This window comes from Lepus europaeus, chromosome 2 (assembly GCF_033115175.1).
Source record: "Lepus europaeus isolate LE1 chromosome 2, mLepTim1.pri, whole genome shotgun sequence".
Taxonomy (NCBI): domain Eukaryota; kingdom Metazoa; phylum Chordata; class Mammalia; order Lagomorpha; family Leporidae; genus Lepus; species Lepus europaeus.
In genome coordinates, this window is record NC_084828.1 from 56323543 (window position 1) to 56343188 (window position 19646).

The window sequence follows — 19646 nt, forward strand, 5'->3', positions numbered from 1 at the left end:
TGAAAACCAAGTATAGGGCCCAAAGGGACAAATACCATATGTGCTCCCTAAACTGTGATAACTAATAGAGCACCAAAAAGGCAATTTGTAGAAGTAAAATTGACACTTTGAGAAACAATGACTTCAACAGCCCTTGGCTTGACAGTTGAGGAACAGTCTTTTTTTTTTTTTTTTTTTTTCATTCTATTTGTTGAACTTTTTACTTAACATAGAGTTAAATATATGTGTATAAAGTTAACTGAAAATAGATCTCAGTAAAAAATAAGAGTGGGAATAAGAGAGAGGAGGAAGAAGGGTGGGACTATGGGTGGGATAGAGGGCACAGTAGGAAGAATCACCATGTTCCTAAAGCCATAATTATGAAGTACACGAAGACTGTAACTGTAAAGCTGTATAGTTCTGCATACATCCCTACATACTTACTTCTTCTTTTTTTTTTTTTTTTTTTTTTTTTTTTTTGACAGGCAGAGTGGATAGTGAGAGCGAGAGACAGAGAGAAAGGTCTTCCTTTTTGCCGTTGGTTCACACTCCAATGGCCGCTGCGGCTGGCGCATCGTGCTGATCCGAAGCCAGGAGCCAGGTACTTCTCCTGGTCTCCCATGCGGGTGCAGGGCCCAAGGATTTGGGCCATCCTCCACTGTCTTCCCCGGCCATAGCAGAGAGCTGGCCTGGAAGAGGGGCAACCGGGATAGAATCTGGTGCCCCAACCGGGACTAGAACCCGGTGTGCTGGCGCTACAAGGCGGAGGATTAGCCTGTTAAACCACAGCGCCGGCCCGTACTTACTTCTAAGGGTACAGTTTAAAAACTGGCCGTGGGGCCCCAAATCCCCTTAAGCTGGGTGGTAAAAATACCATCTTAAGTGTTAGAGCAATCATATGGATAGGATTAAGAGTCTGTTAATAATAGATAGAATTAAAAAGGAGTGAAGGCTCCAACATGGGAAGCAGTCCACACGGCAGACTCAGAATGACAATCGCTTGAGTAGCACTCTGATCTCAGAATCAGCCCTTAATGCATTCTGGTCTGGCCCACGAGAGCATTTCAGGCACGGAAAGCCAAGACACTGTGGCAAAAAATGTCCTAACTAAAGAACCTCGGTGGGTGAGACCCCAGCAGAAAGAAGTCATCATCAAAGAAGGATGTACTTTTCTCTGAAGAGAGAAGAGAACTTCCACTTTTTCTAAATACTGGTGGAGTCTGTGGATTCAAAAGGCTTTCACAGCCTAGGTAGCTCATGTCAAGAGCTTAAGGTGGTCACTGATATCATACATAGGAGTGTTAATTGTCAATCCGAAGGGAGGTGAGAACTTCCACTTTGACTATGACCCTATCGGAATAAGATCAAACTCAGCGAACTCTAAAGGCTTCCATAGCCCTGGCAACTCATGACTAGAGCCTAGGGAGATTACTGACGCCATGAACAAGAGTGTCAAATTGTTAAATCAGCAACAGGAGTCACTGTGTACTTACACCCCATGTGGGATCTGTCCCTAATGTGTCGTCTAAAGCAAAGTGATGCTATAACTAGTACTGAAACAGTATTTTTATACTTTGCGTTTCTGTGTGGGCACAAACTGATGAGGTCTTTACTAATTATATACTGAAGTGATCTTCTGTATATAAAGAGAATTGGAAATGAAAAAAAAAAACAACCTGGTGTTAAAATGGAAATGGCATAGAAAATTAATTAATTTGAAAAAAAATTATGTAGGTTCTCTGTCTTTAATGTGCTGTACATTGCTATTTAATGCTATAATTAGTAATCCAATGGTAGTTTTTTCACTTTATGTTGCTGTATGGGCAAAATGTTGAAATCTTTACCTAATATATACTAAACTGATCTTCTGTATACGAAGAGAATTGAAAATGAATCTTTACATGAATGGAAGGGGAAAGGGAGCGGGAAAAGGGAGGGTTGCGGGCGGGAGGGAAGTTGTGGGAGGGGGGAAGCCATTGTAACCCATAAACTATACTTTGGAAATTTATATTCATTAAATAAAAAAAAAAATAAAAAAAAAAGAAATTTAAACTTACTTTTTGCAATAGCCAAAAAAAAAAAAAAAAAAAAAAAAAAAAAAAAAAAACAACAGGCATCACTATGCACTAACTTCCCATGCAGGACCTCTGTCCTCAAAGAGTTGTATTATAATTATGTCTAAGAACTTGAAAAAGATGTATCATTCTTGAGCTCTTCTTTAAAGTTAATTAAGTTTAAAAAAAAAAAGTGAAATTAACTTCAGATGCAATGCCTTTGAACAGCCCTTTGTCGCAACTGTTGAGGAACACTTTTTTTTCCTTCATGAAAATTGTTAAACTCTTTGTATATAGTCTTCTGTGTATAAAGTTAATCAAAAATGGATCTTAGTGGGGAATGGGAGAGGGAGGGGGAGGAGGAGTGGGAGTGTGGATATCACTATATTCCTAAAATTGTACTTATGAAACACATGAAGTTTGTATTCCTTAAATAAAAGGTTTATTTGGAAAAAAAAAAAGTTTTAGGCAACAGATATGCTAATTTACCTGATTTGATCACTACCCAATAAATATGTGAAACATAACATAATATTTCACCCTATAACTGCATGCAATTATTACATGCCAATAAAAAAATATAAAACATCAATAACAGTAATAATAAACTTTGAAAAGATAAAAAAAAGCAAACAAGTATAGGGGCTGGCACTATAGTGTTGCAGGTAAAGCCACCACCTACTATGCCAGCTTCCCATATAGGTGTTGGTTCAAGTCCTGGCTGCTCCACTTCTAATCCAGCTCCCTGCCAATGTGCCTGGGAAAGCTGCAAAGGATGGCCCAAGTGCTTGGGCTTCTGCACTTCCAGGGGGACCTGGAAGAAACTACTGGCTCCTAGCATCAACCTAACCTAGACCCGGCCATTGTAGATATTTGCAGACTGAACCAGCAGATGGTAGAACCCTCTCTCTGTCTTTCCCTTTCTCTCTCTGTAACCTGTTAATCTGCCCTTCAAATAAATAATTAAAAAAAAAAATGGTGTACTTTTTAAAAAAAAGTGTAAATAAATCCACATTATTTATAGAAAAATCTGTAACCTTAAATGCTGAAAAAGGAAAATAAGAAAGGCAGGAATTTTTTTTTTTTTTTTTAATTTTTGACAGGCAGAGTGGACAGTAGAGGGAGACAGAGAGAAAGGTCTTCCTTTTTTTGCCATTGGTTCACCCTCCAATGGCCGTTGCGGTAGGCGCACTGCGGCCGGCGCACCGCGCTGTTCCGATGGCAGGAGCCAGGTGCTTCTCCTGGTCTCCCATGGGGTGCAGGGCCCAAGGGCTTGGGCCATCCTCCACTGCACTCCCTGGCCACAGCAGAGAGCTGGCCTGGAAGAGGGGCAACCGGGACAGGATTGGTGCCCCGACCGGGACTAGAACCCGGTATGCTGGCGCCGCAAGGCGGAAAATTAGCCTGTTAAGCCACGGCGCCGGCTCAGAAAGGCAGGAATTTAATGGGCTAAGCATTACGCTAAAATAAGAGAATACTCAAGTAAATTAGAAGGAAAACAATGTTTCCACTTCTGTCCCGTTGAATGTCAACTGCCACTGGAATAGTCCCTTGTCAAACAACGATTTTCTTTCAGCACCAGCTACCAAATCCTGGCCCTATTGCCTAGGGGAAGATATGTGAAAGTGCTAGAGGAAAACAATTACTAAGAACAGAAAATTAAATAATAGAAAATCCAGTATTTATTTTTTGAAAGGAGTATCAAGAATATTAGTCAACACCTAGCAGTATGCAGAAAGAATTATGAGTTCTTTAAGAACAGCACTGAGGGCCGGCACCGTGGCTCAAAAGGCTAATCCTCCGCCTTGTGGCGCCAGCACACCAGGTTCTAGTCCTGGTCGGGGCACCAGATTCTGTCCCGGTTGTCTCTCTTCCAGGCCAGCTCTCTGCTATGGCCCGGGAGTGCAGTGGAGGAGGCCCAAGTGCTTGGGCCCTGCACCCCATGGGAGACCAGGAAAAGCACCTGGCTCCTGGCTTCGGATCAGTGCGGTGCAGGTAAAGCCACCACCTACTATGCCAGCTTCCCATATAGGTGCTGGTTCAAGTCCTGGCTGCTCCACTTCTAATCCAGCTCCCTGCCAATGTGCCTGGGAAAGCAGCAAAGGATGGCCCAAGTGCTTGGGCTTCTGCACTTCCAGGGGGACCTAGAAGAAACTACTGGCTCCTAGCATCAACCTAACCTAGACCCAGCCATTGTAGATATTTGCGGACTGAACCAGCAGATGGCAAAGAAAGACCTTTCTCTGTCTCTCTCTCTCTCTCACTGTCCACTCTGCCTGTCAAAAAATAAAATAAAATAAAATAAAAAAGAACAGCACTGAGCATGTACCTTTGATTGATTTTAACTAGATCTTACATCTCTGTAAAATTTACTTGTAAATCTGAGAGCAATGCTAATGAATTATGAAACACTGAGAAGCTATTTATATCAAAATAACCTCCCAAAATCAGTTTATTATGCTGTTGTTTCAACATTCCTTTGAATGAAACATGTATATAATAACTCTTTTCTTAAAAATTATATTAGAAGTACTTTTAAACAGTGGTTTCCTGAATTAACATTAATAAAATTGTAGATTGCATCTATAGGGTTCAGGAAAGTTTTTCTGTAAAAAACCAGGTAATAAGGGCCATTGCTGTGGTAAAGTGAGTGAATAACGCTGCCTCTTGGGGCACTGGCATCCTATATGGGCTGGTGGCTCCACTTCAATCCAGCCCCCTGCTGGATGCACCAGGGAAAGCCATGGAAGATGGCCCAAGTCCCTGGGCCCCTGCACCCACATGGGAGACCCGAAAGAAGCTATTGACTGCTAGCTTCAGCCTGCAGCCATCTGGAGAGTGAACCAGTGAATGGAAGACCTCTCTGTGTCTCTCTCTCTCTTTCTATAACTCTGCCTTTCAAATAATCTTTTTTAAAAAAATAATACTTTTTTTTTTTGACAGGCAGAGTGGACAGAGAGAGAGACAGAGAGAAAAATCTTCCTTTACCGTTGGTTCACCCTCCAATGGCCACTGTGGCTGGCGCACTGCAGCCAGCACACCAAGCTGATCCAAAGCCAGGAGCCAGGTGCTTCCTCCTGGTCTCCCATGTGGGTGCAGGGCCCAAGCACTTGGGCCATCCTCCACTGCACTCTCTGGCCACAGCAGAGAGCTGGACTGGAAGAGAAGCAAAGGGGACAGAATCTGGAGCCCAGACCGGGACTAGAACCCGGTGTGCCAGCGCCGCAGGCGGAGGATTAGCCTAGTGAGCCATGGCGCCGGCTAAAAAAATAATCATCTTTAACAACAACAACAAAAAAAGATCTTTGCCTGGTTTCTGCTATAGAATTCACTGCTTACTGGTGGGTAGGAAACAAGCCTCACATGGTGGGGGGAGGGGAGAGTTCAAGATGGTTGAACAGAGATACCCACCATTTGTCTTCCTCTCCACAGGGCAGAACTAAAGAAACAAATAAATAGCTGCACGTTTTAAGGTGAGTGCTCAAGAAGCAACACTGGAATTCAGTGAGGGAATAATGGGAGACCTGTGAGGACAGCAGAGAGAAACAAAACCAACCAGAAACTGAGATCCCTGATCCTTCATGGCTGGGTAGAATCCCTATTGCAGGGGAGACATCTTATGCTGGCAATGAAGTCAGTCATTATAGAGTAGGAGCCCAGTAAAGAGAGCTACCTGTAGAATATGGCAGAGAAGGAATTCACATTGTATCCCTCATAATCACTGCAGATGAGATGGCAACAGTGTAGCACCATACTGAAAAAAGGAGCCACTGTCAGAATTCATAGTGCCCTAAGAGACAGAAGTTCCTACACACCCCATTTCTGGGGCCTCACAGATATTCCAACAAAAAAGATGGTAGCCTCACAAATCCAACTAGACTTGGTAGAACAACAGGGACCCCAACTTGAGGTTCTCTGGCTAACTTGCAAATAGATATTGACAAAAGGCTGACTGGCTACCCAGACAAGGCTTACTGGAGTTTACACTCATAGCACAGCACAAAGGGGCTCTATTGACTAGCTCCCCAGTGGGAGCTATTATTTATTTATTTGACAGTCAGAGTTACCAAGAGAGAGGAGAGGCAGAGACAGAGAGAGGTCCTCCATCTGCTGATTTGCTGCCCAGATGACCGCAACAGCTAGAGCTATGCCAATCCAAAGCCATGAACCAGGAGCTTCTTCTGAGTTTCCCCAGCAGGTATAGGGACCCAAGCACTTGGGCCATCTTCTACAGCTTTCCCAGGCCATAGCAGAGAGCTATGCTCTCCGCCTCTCCTTCTCTCTGTGTTAACTTTGACTTTCAAATAAATTAATTAATTTAAAAAAAAGACTAACAACAAAAAAGAAAACTATAGACCAGTATACCTAATGAACATAGATGCAAAAATTCTCTCCTAAATATTAGCAAACTGTCTCCAATAGCACACCATAAACATCATTTACCATGATCAACAGAGATTTATCCCAGGGATGGTTCAACATAGGCAAATCAATAAACACAATACAACAAAACCAACTGAACAAAAAGGGTAAAAGTCATATTATCACCTCAACAGATGCAGATAAAGTATTCAAAAAAAACCATCATCCATTAATGTTAGATAAAACCCTTAAACAAATCAGGTATGGAAGAAACATACCTCAACATAAAAAAAAGCAAACTCAACAGTAAAAAATGTATTAAGCAGAGAAAAGTTGAAAGCATTTTCTCTAAGATATGGAAACAAGCAAGCATGTTCACTCTCACTTCTCTTATTCAATACTACTGGAAGTTTTAGCCAATTAAGAGCAATTTAGAGCAATTAAGTAAGAGAAAAAAAAAGGCATACAAACAGGAAAGGAGGAAGTAAAATAATCCTTGTTAGCAAATAACCCAGTTCAACATGAAGGGAAACCTAAATATTCCAAGAGAATACTAGAACTAATAAATAAATTATTCATTAAAATTGTAGGATACAAAAGCAATTTAAAAAAAAAAAAAAGTTATGGGGCTGGCACTGTGGCAGAACAGGCTAAACCTCTGCCTATGGCTCCAGCATTCCATATGGGTATTAGTTCATGTCCTGGCTGTTCCTCTTCCTATCCAGCTCTCTGCTATGGCCTAGGAAAGCAGTGTTAGATGGCCCAAGTGCTTGGGCCCCTGCACCAACGTGGGAGATCTGGAAGCAGCTCTTGCTCCTGGCTTCAGATCGGCTCAGCTCCAGCCATTAAGGCCATCTGGGGAGTGAACCAGCCGATGAAGACCTATCTCTCCCTCTCTCAAATAAATAAAATCTTTTAAAAAAAAAAAAAAAAAAAAAAAAGGTTGTGTTTAACACAGCTAATACAAATATCTAACAATGATCCCACTCACAAGCCACAAAAAGATACGGAATAAATTTAATCAAGGATGCAAAAGCCCTCTACAATGAAAATCAAGATACTGATGAAAGAAACTGAAGACCACACACACACACACACACACAGTGAAGACCTTCCATGTTCACAGATTAGAAGAAATTAAAATTATTGAAATGTTCATATGAGCCGAAGTGATTTACAAATTCAATGCAATCATTAAAATAATGGGTTTTTTAACAAACAGTAAAAAAAAAAAAATCTTATAATTCATATGGAACACAAAAAGATCCAGAATAAATAAATCTTGAAAAAGAACAGCTATTAGAAGAGTGGGAGTGCAGGTGGGAGGGCAGGTAGGGTGGGAAGGATCACTGTGCTCCTAAAGTTGTATTTATGAAACGCATGAAGTTTGTATACTTAAAAAAAAAATAGTTTCTGAGAAGGAAAAAAAAAAGCTATTCTACTTAGAATACATCTCTGAAGGCTACATCTCTGAAGGAAATGAAATCAGCATATCAAAGAGATACCTGTGCTCCTATGTGAACTGCAGCACTATTCACAACAGCCAAGTGGACTCCTCAATGGATAAATAGTGGTTTATATAGACAAGAGTTAATACTCAGCCACAAAAAGAACGAAATCCTGACATTTGCAGCAAAACAGATGAAACTAGAGAATGAAACACAGAATGCAAATACCATAGGTTCTCTCTCATATGTAGAAATGAAAACAAAAAGGGAAAAGATTGGACAAAAGTGATTACAAGGGGCTGGGAAAGGGAAATATAACTTCCAATGAGGCAAAACAAAAAAAGTGACACTTTCAATTTACAATAATAATAATACAAGCAAAAACAAAAACACCTCACTTAGAATTTTTATTTTCTTACACTGTCAGTTTGATTAGTGAGTCTAACGATTAACCTTAAAAAGTTCTCTATAATTATGTGTTTCACAAAATATTAAGTTAATTTTTAATATTCATTTAGTGTAATTACACTGACCCAGTTGCAGATTCCTCTCAAACTCTTTTTAACAATTTAAATACCAGAAATTCTGCTGAGTATAACCTGATAGGCAGTGATAAGGAATGACAAATTTTTCCATCAATCTCTTAAAAACTTTCCTACATAGGACTTTTTCTATTAATCATAGTCTATTACTGTTTGTGGACTTCTACTTTAAGCATATATCCAGTATTTGGAATACACACACAGCCCCGTCTTCAATATATTTACAAACAAAAAACAAAGATATTAGAAAATTCTTACCAGAAAGATCCACCACAGCCTCATGACTGGAAACAGCTCCTTTTTCAATAAAAAGATCTCGAAAATATTCACTATTAGCTGACAAAACAGACTTATGAGCTTTGTACTCTTCTCCTTCAATTAACAAAGTAACATCACAGAACTGGTTGGAAAGTCTCTGCTCATTCAGCTGCTTTAAGACAGCCTGACAGTGTTTTGGAGATGAACGTTTTACCACTCCTTTGGTGTCAACCTACCAAATTAAGTTTGAGATCAAGAATTAGATTATATATCTATACTTTTTTTTTAACTTTTAAACAGACTTCTAAAACAAAACACTTTTAATAGATATTAAGTAATGATGCAACACTGTATTACCCATATATTTAAATAAAAAGATATGTTATCCGCTCTATTTTCTGCTATAATCATTTTAGTTGACCTAATGAAAATTTGGTATCTCATTTCTTGCTGCCTCTTCCTATTGCTCAGAAATCTGACAATGTATGAAATGGATACAAGCAAAAACAAAGACTAACCAGATTAAATTTATCTTGTTGCAAGACCCAGGAATTGCTTCCAGAGAGTTACTGTTTATCTGTACTAATATATACCATTACAAAATAAAGGAGGCTATGATAGCATTGAGGCACAGCTGGTTAAGCCACTGTCTGCAACGCTGGCATCCCACATGAGCAACAATTTGGGTCCCAATTGCTCTACTTCTGATGCAGCGCCCTGCTAATAATGCACCTGGGAAAGCAGTGGAAGATGGCCTAAGCACTTTGGCCCCTATAGCCATGTAGGGAGTGAATCAGTGGATGGAAGATCATTCTGTGTCTTTCCCTCTCACTCCGTAACTCTGCCTTTCAAACAAAAATAAGCAAATCTTAAAAGGGTCCCCCCCTTTTAAGATTAACAACAAACCAACGGTTTATTAAATTCATTCTAAAGAGAATACCCAGACACCTATGATCAATGATGAGGCAGTTGTTAACTTATCTTTAGCTTAAACAGCAACATGGTATATTACCCATTTATCTTTATAATCAATAGACTATACTTCAGACATATAGATAGACCTGCTTTTAAAACTTCATCATTGGGGCTGGCACCATGGCGTAGAAAGTAAGGCGGCCGCTTGCAGTGCCGGCATCCCATATGGGCGCCAGTTCAATTTCCGGCTGCTCCACTTCCCATCCAGCTCTCTGCTGTGGCCTGGGAAAGCAGTGAAGGATGGCCAAGTCCTTGGGCTCCTGCACCCGCATGGGAGACCCAGAAGCAGCTCCTTGTTCCTGGCTTCATATCAGCTCAACTCTGGCCGTTGCTGCCAACTGAGGAGTCAACCAGAGGATGGAAGACCTCTCTTTCTGCCTCTCCTTCTCTCTGTGTGTAACTCTGACTTTCAAATAAGTAAACTAATCTTTAAAAAAAACAATAAATGACACCATATATCCCTTTAAAAAAAAAAAAAAAAACTTTAGCTTCAGTACTGGTAGTCAACCAGTCTTAGTGGTTTGAGAAAAATAAAATTTGCCAGGTCTGCAAACACTAGTAAACTAATTATAAACATTAAATCTGAATGCAAAGCACTACTTACAAAGACAAGTTCATGTTTGGATACTGGCTTCTTTTTGGAAGGCTTGGAGGCTGTAGCTGGAGGTGAAGTAAAGTTGCTCAGGTCATCCTCTGATTCATTACTTTCCTCTCCAGATTCAAGGTCCAGTCCCAATTCTTCCAACATTTCTGAAGCATCTGATATTGGACGAGAACGATCTAGTTTCTCTTGGCATTTGCTACACTGTTTAATGTAATCTTTGACTTGCTTTAATATCCCTAAAAAAAAAAAAAAAATTAACAAGTCAAACCTAACATATCATTCAATCTATACATACTACTTTATGTTTGACTCTGTATGTGCAGATACTCATATCCCACAAAAGATGTACAGTAAAACTGTTTAGAATGGAAGACACATTCTTTTTTTTTTCCCCCAAAGAAACCTTTTATTTAAGGAATACAAATTTCATAAGTACAACTTCAGGAATATAGTGATTCTTCCTACCATAGCCGCCCTCCCACCCACACTCCCAACCATCTTCCTCCCTTTCCCATTCCCATTCTCCATTAAGATTCATTTTCAATTAACTTTATACACAGAAGACCAACTCTGCACTAAGTAAAGATTTCAACAATTTGCATACACACACACAAAAACACAAACTGTCTGAGAACAAGTTTTACAGTTAATTCTCATAACAACTCATTGAGGACAGAGGTCCTGCATGGGTAGTTAGTGCACAGTGATTCCTGTTGTTAATTTAACAATTAACACTCTTATGGATGACGTCGGTGACAACTCAAGGCTCTTCATATGAGCTGCCTAGGCTATGGAAGCCTTTTGAATCCACAAATTCCATCAGTATTTAGACAAGGCCATAAGCAAAGTGGAAGTTCTCTCCTCCCTTCAGAGAAAAGTACATCCTTCTTTGATGGCCACTTCTTTCTATTGGGTCTCACTCAGAGATCCTTCATGTAGAACATGACACATTCTTTTCAGAGAAACTAAGTATAAATTTCCATACTGAGGTAGACTGTTTTGTTGTTTATTCCTATTATTCAATTCTCCTACCATAAAATGACATATATAGCCCCACTTTCTTCCACATGAACTGCAATGCACTTATGCAATAGAAACAATACAAAACTGCCAATATTTAGGGGCTGGCATCATAGCACAGCGAATCAAGTCACAACCTATAACACTGGAATCCCATAAGAGCGCTGGTTCAAGTCCTGTCTGCTACACTCAATTCAGCTCCCAGCTAATGTGCCCGAGAAAGCAGCAGAAGATGGCCCAATTTACTAGGCCTCTGCCACCCATGCGAGACACCTGGATGGAGTTCCAGGCTCCTGGCTTCAACCTGGCTCAGCCCTGGCTTTTGTAGCCATTTGGGAAATGAACCAGTGAATGGAAGTTATCCTCCCAACTCCCACAATCCTGCCTTTCAAATAAATAAACTCAAATTGACCACACAAGACAATAATGTATAAATATAGTTAATTTATTATTTTAAGAGTGGAGAATCGCTATAAGGGATTGGAATTACTTATGCAGCAAAGTAACCCACTAATTCTATGACCACGGCCAAGCAACTGAACTTCTTAGTGCTTCTATGTACCAATTATAAAGTAGAGCTTACCTCATGGGGATGTTGGAAGGATAAAACGTAATATTTATGAAGTACTTTGAATAGTGGCTAACACACAGAAGCTGCTATGTGTTTTTTAAGTAATTTTCACTAGTCAATGTCTCTTGGGCCTACTCCAACCAAAAAGGCCACATAAAAGTCAAGTTACTATTAAAAAGTTGTCTGCGGCCGGTGCTGTAGCACAGCAGGTTAAAGCCCTGGCCTGAAGCACCGGCATCCCATATGGGCGCGGGTTCTAGTCCCAGTTGCTCCTCTTCTAATCCAATCCCAAGTCCTTGGGCCCCTGCACCCATGTGAGAGACCTGGAAGAAGCTCCTGGATTCTGCCTTTGGATCAGCACAGCTCTGGCTGTTGAGGCCATCTGGGGAGTGAACCAACAGATGGAAGACCTTCCCTTCCCCGCCTCTGTAACTCTGTCTTTCAAATAAATAAAAAACAAATATTTGGAAAAAAAAAAAAAAGTTGTCTGCAGAGCAAACAAGGGGAACAAAGGAAAATAAGTTATTTAAATGAGCAGTCATCTTAAAAAAAAAAAAAAAAAAAACAGGCTGAGGGGCTCATTCTGTGACACAGTAAATTAAGCTGCTGCTTGTGAGACCAGCATTCCATATCTGAGTGACAGTTGGAGTTCTGGCTGCTCTACTCTCACTACAACTTCCTGCTTAATGCACCTGAGAAAGCAGTGAATGCTGGTTCAAATGCCTGGGCCCCTGCAACCACATGGCAGACCTAGACACACAGCTCTAGGCTCCTGGATTTGTCTTGGCCCAGCCCCAACTGTTGGCAGCCATTTGTGGAGTATGTGGAGTAAACTAGCAGATAGATCTCTCCCGCTCCCTGTGACCGTCTTTCAAGTAAATAAATAAATCTTAAAAAAAAAAAAAAAAAAAACCAGCTTGAGGGGCAGTTTCTGCCTCAGGAAAGATGTCTCAGGACAGAAGCTCTTCAGCTTACTATAAGTTATATCCTCATAAACCCACTGTAAATTGAAAATATCTCAAGTTGAGAATACATTTAACACACTCATCTATTACAGACCATCACAGCTCAGCAACAGATTCACTGCAGAATGCCACCTGTAGAGGCTGGTGTTATGGTATAGCACGTTCAGCCACTGCCTATAGTGCCAGTATCCCACATGGGTGCTGGGTTTGAGTCCTGGCTGCTCTACTTCTGATCCAGCTCTCTGCTAATGCCCCTTCTGGGAAAGCAGAAGATGGCCCAAGTCATTGGGCCCCTACTACCCACGTGGGAAACCAGGAAAAAGCTCCTGGCTTCAGCCTGACCCAGCCCCAGTCTGTGTCTACTCTCTCTGTAACTCTGCCTTTCAAACAAATATATATATATCTTAAAAAAAAAAAAAAAAAAAAAAAACTGCTTGTTTACCCTGAGATCACATGGCTGACTGGGAGCTGCAGCTTGCTGCTGGCACCCAGCATCATCAAAGAATATATTGACCTGGGGTAAAAAGCAAAATTCAAAGTCTGGTTTCTACTGAATGCACATAGATTTCATACGATCGTAAAGTGGGAAAATCCATAAGAATCTAAATTGGGGACCCTCTGTACTCACATGCTGGGCCAGACAATCCTTTCTTTTTTTAAAAAAAGATTTATTTATTTATTTGAAAGTCAGAGTTATATAGAGAAAATGAGAGGCAGAGAGAGAAAGAAAGAGAGAGAGATAGGTCTTCCATCTGCTGGTTCACTCCCCCATTGGCCGCAATGGCTAGTACTGTGCCGTTCGGAAGCCAGGAGCTTCTTCTGGGTCTCCCGTGCGGGTGCTGGGGCCCAAGGACTTGGGCCATCTTCTACTGCTTTCCCAGGCCAGAGCAGAGAGCGGGATTGGAAGAGGAGCAGCCGGGAATCGAACCGGCGCCCATATGGGATGCCGGCACTGCAAGCAGTGGCTTTACCCGCTAGGCCACAGCTCCGGTCCCCAGACCATCCTTTGTCATGAGGGGAACATCCTACATGTGACAGAACATTTAGGAGCATCCCTAAATTGTATTCAACTAGATGCCAATAACACCCCTCTAAGTTATGACAATCGAAATTGCCTCTAGACTTAGCCAACTGTCACCAAGAGGCAAAATTATCCCAAGTGTAAATAATGGCTCTAGAGATTTGCCAAGGTGAATAGTTTGCCCTTGCAACTGTTCAAGCAACTCCCTCCTTGCTCAGTTCAGTGATCATCTTTTGCTCAGAGAGCTGTACTTGGAGCTCTATGCATATTAGTCTTTCAGTTTATTTTGTTCAAAAATGTTGATGATTTATAGCTGTATGTCACAGAACCCCAGTGCTTGTCAAGTTTTCTAAGTGACTATATCTTCTGGATTAGGTAACAGCAACATTAACTGATCTCCACAGTCTAAACAAAAATGAGTTGTCAGGGTAGGAACTGCTGCTGGCTGCTATTTTAACACATTAGAAGATTTTGCTAGTTAAATCCTTTTAACCTTCTAATTTAAACTAATCTTTACAATTGGGATGCATTTGATAGTAGGTCCCAATTATCAGCTTTTGACAGAGGCAGGGGAGATTCATTTTGAAACTCTAGCACACACAATATAGGATAACAAAGGTACGGGTAAAATACCTATTAACATTTTATATTTGAAATAAGTTGGTGGCTAATATCCATAAATTAGGCACTAAGCCACAGTTTTTCACTGTGCCCAAAAAAGGAAAGTTTATGCTATAATCTTGCCTACGCACTGGTTTATATTATGATGGAAGCATTCCAGAAACAGCAACCTAAATAATGAATCCTAGTAAACTATGCCTGATACAATTGTTAGTGGACTGGTTTTGAAGCACTGTCTCCAGCACACACACCAGAGATAAATCGAAAATAAAAAAGGGACGGAATCAATAGTTTTTTTTTTTTTTCCTTAGCATTTAAATTATATTGACTAAGTCTTACTAGTTCCCTGGTAAAAATCTACAACTGCTTTGGAGTATATTTCTAGATAATCCATTGGTAGTTTATGACATATTAAAAACTGCTTATTTTGGTAGGCGTTTAGTGGTTAAGACATGGCTTAGGATGCCTGTATCCCATATAGAAGTGCCTGGGTTCAAGTTCTGGCTCTGTTCTTGACACTAGCTTCCTGCTGATACACTCTATCTAGGAAGCAGTGGGTGATGGTTCAAGTACTTGGGTTCTTGGCATCTGGTTTCAGTCAGGCCCAGCCCAACCCCAAAAGCTATGGGCATTTTGGGAGTGAATCACATGAGAGATCTCTGTCTCTCTGCCTTTCAAATACATAAGTAACTTAAAATGCTGGTTTTTTTTTTTTTTATCAGTTATAAGTTCTACATCATTACCTATACCTGCTTACATCTCTTAAAAGTAGAATCAATCAGGTTAAAAAACCTTAACTACTCAAAAAAAAAAAATATGTTGCTTAAAACCTTTAAAAATATTTTGAAAATTTTACTTATTTGAAAGGCAGAGCCACACAGAATTACCACAAACATTATTTTTCATTTTTAAATTAAGGTGAAGGTAGGTGTTGGTACAGTGAATTAAGCTGTGGTTTGGGACACCCACAACCCATAGTGCCTGGTTAGATACCAGCTACTCAGTGCTTTCAATTCAGTTTCCTGCTAATGTGCCTGCGAGGCAGCATGTGATGGCTCAAGTGCTTGGGCCCCTGCCACTCATGTAAGAGATCTGGATGGAGTTAGCACTTCTGGTTTCAACTTGGGCTGCCCTGGCTGCTTTGGGCATTTGGGTAGTAAATCAGCAGAAGGAAGGTCTCTCTCAACTGTCTCTCTGTTGCTCTGTTTTTCAAGTATGTGAAAATAAAGATTAACACTGGGAACCGCATGTGGCACAGCAGTTTAAGCCGCTGCCTGCAATGCCTGCATCTCATACATTTTTTGAGGCAAGGCTACTCCACTTCTAATCCAGCACTAATGTGCTTGGGAAAGCAGGGGAAGATGGCCTAAGTACTCAGGGCCCTGCCACCAGTAGGGAGACTCACATGGGGTTCCTGACTCCTAGCTTTGGCATGGCCCAGCCCCAGCTGTTGTGGTCATTTGGGAAGAGTAAACCAGCAAATGGAAGCTCTGTCTCTGTCTTCTCTCTGTAAACCTCCCTGTCAAATAAATTATTCTTCAAAAAAAAAAAAAAATTAAGGTAACACTGTCTTTTATTCATTGTCTTTTTGGTCACTGTATACTAACAATAAAACAAAAAAAAATAAGCTAGACTAGCTATCAGCCACACTAGCTATCAGCCACAAATAATCAATTAAGGCAAAGAAAATTCTGAGCACTAAACACCATATAACTGTAGTTAACAAGAGCTGAAATCACAGAGATCAGCTGTGTAATCTCCTGGTTATATCTGTAATATGGAGATATAAATTTTCTACCTCACAAAGCTTTATGAAGATTGAGTGGAGACAAATTAAGTGCTCAAAACTATGTCTTCATGTAAAAGCTTGATCAATGTTACCTTTGGTTTTCATAGTTTCCTAAACTATTAAGTCTGATACATTTGTTTAACAAAACAATGTCAAACAAATCAACCCTAACAAAATGCAGTAATTACCCACTGTTTACTCTCCCCAGCTAGCTATCTTTGGAGTAAAGAAATCCAGGCAGGGCCAGCATTGTGGCAAAGAAGGTTAAGCCTCTGCCTGAGGCGCCAGAATCCCATAGGGCGCCTGTTCTCATCAAGGCTGCTCCTCTTCCTATCTAGCTCTGTTAATGGCCTGGAAAAGCAGTGGAAGATGGCCCAACTGCTTGGGCCCCTGTACCCACGTGAGAGACCAGAAAGAAGTTCCTGGCTGTGGACAGGACCAGCTTCAGCCACCTGGGGAGTGAACCAACGGATGAAAGACCTCTATCTCTGTCTCTCCCTCTGTCTAACTCTGCATCTCAAATAAATAAATAAATCATAGAAAAAAGAAAAGAGACCCAGATATTGGAGCCAGCACTGTGGTGCACATTAGTTCATGGCCTGCAGCTCCAGCTTCCCTAATGGGCACGAGTTCAAGTCCTGGCTGCTCCATTTCCAATCCAGCTCCCTGTTAATGGGCCTGGGAAATCAGCAAAGATGGCCCAAGTGCTTGGCCAAGTGGGAGGCCTGGAAGAAGTTCCAGGCTCCTGGGCCATCCCCAGTTGTTGTAGCCATTTGGAGAGGGAACCAGTGGATGGAAAACTCTCCTCTAACTCTGCCTTTCAAATTTAAAAAATAAATAAATAAATAAATACAAACATCGGCTGAAAATACAATATTCATCAACTTTGTCGACAGGGAAGGAGGTTAAGAAGGCAAGAGCACTTGCTGTCCTACCTTAAACATACATCCCAGGATTCAAGAAGTTTCATAGACATAACTTTGTGACAATTAAAAAAAAAAAATCACTGGGACCCCGCTGGGGCATAGAGGGTAAAGGTGCCACCTGCAGTGCTGGCATCCCATACGAGTACCGGTTCAAATCCCGGCTGCTCCATGTCAGACCTAGCTCTTTGAATGGCCTCAAAAAGCAGTGGAGGATGGCCCAAGTCCTTGGGCTCCTGCACCCATGTGGGAGACAGAGAACTCCTGGCTCCTGCTTTGGGCTGGCCCAGCTCCTGCAGTTGAGGCCATTTGGGAAGTGAACCAACTCTGCCTTTCAAATAAGTAAATCTTTAAAAAATAACACTAACCTTATCTCTCCTGGGTATTATATACATGATGCCTCCCAGTTCCCCAAGCGCTTTCCATAAAAAGAATATTAAAACATTCGGAATTAAGAATTAACTGACTGAATATTCTGCACATTTCTCTCTAAAAACAGTTCCAGACAACCGCTCACACCATCACTCCTCATCACTTCTGCACATTATTATTATTTACGCTGGGCCACGTGCAGAGAACCTCAAAACTACACGCCCAAACTGTAGCGGAACGCACTGCAGCCCGCAACACCCCGAGCTCTGCACGCACTGGCCCTTCACCAAAACCTTCCGCACGCGGTGTAAAAGGCACAACACGGAAGCTCCCGAATCGAGAGCCAGAAGCTTCCTCGCCAAGGACACAGACACCGCCGCAGGGGTTGCCCAAGGGGCGGGCCTGGCGCGGAACGCGCAACCTGCCCTTCCTCGCCGTTGGCCCGGCCCCGGGGAAGCCCCCTTAGCCCCACCCCGGGCTAGGGTCCGCCCCTCGCTTCCCCGGCCTCCTTCCTGTGGGAAGTGCGGCTCCTTTCCCGTCCCCCACCCTCTCGGCTCCGCCTGGCAGCAGCTCCGCCGCCGAGCGCGCGCTAGTCCGGCCAGGAGCGTCTGAGACCCTCAAAACTGCAGGTGCGCCCCAGGCCCCGCTAGCGGGCCTTTCCTCAGGTAACAGGCCCCCAGCCCGGCCCCTTGCCGCGGGTCCGCACTTACCTCGCCACCAGTACGTCTTGGACAGGTCGTGCCAGGTCTGATGCCGGGTGTGGTGAGTGCCGCCAGGGCCCAGGTGCGCCGCCTCGATGAGGCCCCGGCGCCGCTCTGGCTGCAGAACCACCTCCAGCTCCGCGAACGTCTTGCGGTGCCGCTGCCGCCGCTGATAATACAGAGTCCCGCCGCGCACCACGTAGCAGGCAGCAGCCTTGCGGATTTTACGCTTGACATTGCCCTCGGTGCCCGGCGCGTACGGCTCCCGCTCGTTCGTCAGGTAGCGCAGGATGGCCCGATAGCTTTCCTCGCTTGACATCGCGGACGGCGGCTCCGAGGGCGCCTGTCAGTGGTGGGGGAGGAAGACAGCGCACCAGCTCCAGCTGGATGCAACAGTAGCGGAGGCACTGGAGACAGGAACGGCTGTGCCTCTGGTGACGGCTCTTCCACGGCACCCGCAGCGCCAAAGGAGAACGGACGAGTTGGTAACCAGGGGGAACTGCACTTCTCCAGCGCGCGGGATCCACTGGCGACTGACAAAATGGCTGCTGCACCACCGGAAGTGACGCCAGCAAGGGAGGTGCTTGAGCTGGATTGGAGCGCACGGGCTTTCTGGTTTGATGGAGGGGATCGAGTGACGTCACTGCTGCCGGCAGACATTTTGGAAGCGGGTAGGCCCGTCCTGCGATAGAGGGAAAGGGCTTTGAGAAGACATGTTAAGTCCTGGCAATTTCCCTTTTTATTTTTTCTTTCTTTCCCACACTCTCAGAGGAGCCACGTGTAGGGGCTGGTGGTCAGCTGTGATCCCATCCGAGGCACCCAGAGAGATAAAGAAGTCCGGTTTTCATCTAACTTCAAGCCCCAACCTTAGAAAAGCGTCAGGTTTTGCGGTTCCTAGCAAAATAATACCTTCTGGAATCTAGACAGCCCCTTTCACATGCAAATAACCAGTGAAGCGTTATAAAATCGAATTCTGGTAACTGACGTTTGTAAAATCCAATTGCTTAACTCCAAACTACCAAGGAATGGTCAGGATTTTTCTGGAATGATCAGCATATATGTGGTTTTCTACAAGTTAATTGCAATCGTGCTGGGAGGGGTAGGGAGAAGCTAGCGCTAGTAAGGTTTATTTGCATATATTTTTACATAAGCTTAAGGAGGCGAACTCTCAATTTTAAGCCCAGTGTATGCTAAGGCACAAAAAGCTAAGCAAACTGCTTTTCCCGCTGTGCGTTAAAGTCCTAATCTATAGTTTCCTGTAGGGTCAAATTCCCAAGGCCCAAAGACAAAAAATCCTTACCAGGCCTGCTATGTACTTAGGGTTACTCAATTCAGATTTAGGACTACAGATGGGAGAGGGAGAAATTAGAAGGTCGGAGAGTATTCCTGATTAGGGCTGTTGAAAGCAGACATCCAGATCCACCCCTGGCCTATTTCCCAA

General features: G+C 42.6%; 1 protein-coding gene across 1 annotated transcript in view; it reads right to left on the reverse strand.

Annotated features, from left to right (window-relative positions):
• The window catches only part of ZBTB11 (zinc finger and BTB domain containing 11), a 37086-nt gene extending 18162 nt beyond the window's left edge, over nucleotides 1-18924 (reverse strand). The window contains exons 1-3 of the mRNA XM_062207329.1: nucleotides 18215-18924; nucleotides 10223-10458; nucleotides 8644-8875 (exon numbers count right to left, since the gene is read on the reverse strand). Coding sequence (XP_062063313.1) covers nucleotides 8644-8875; nucleotides 10223-10458; nucleotides 18215-18524 — 778 coding nt within the window. The 5' untranslated portion in view covers nucleotides 18525-18924. The remainder of the gene's footprint in view (nucleotides 1-8643; nucleotides 8876-10222; nucleotides 10459-18214) is intronic.
• Between the last annotated feature and the right edge of the window lie 722 nt (nucleotides 18925-19646).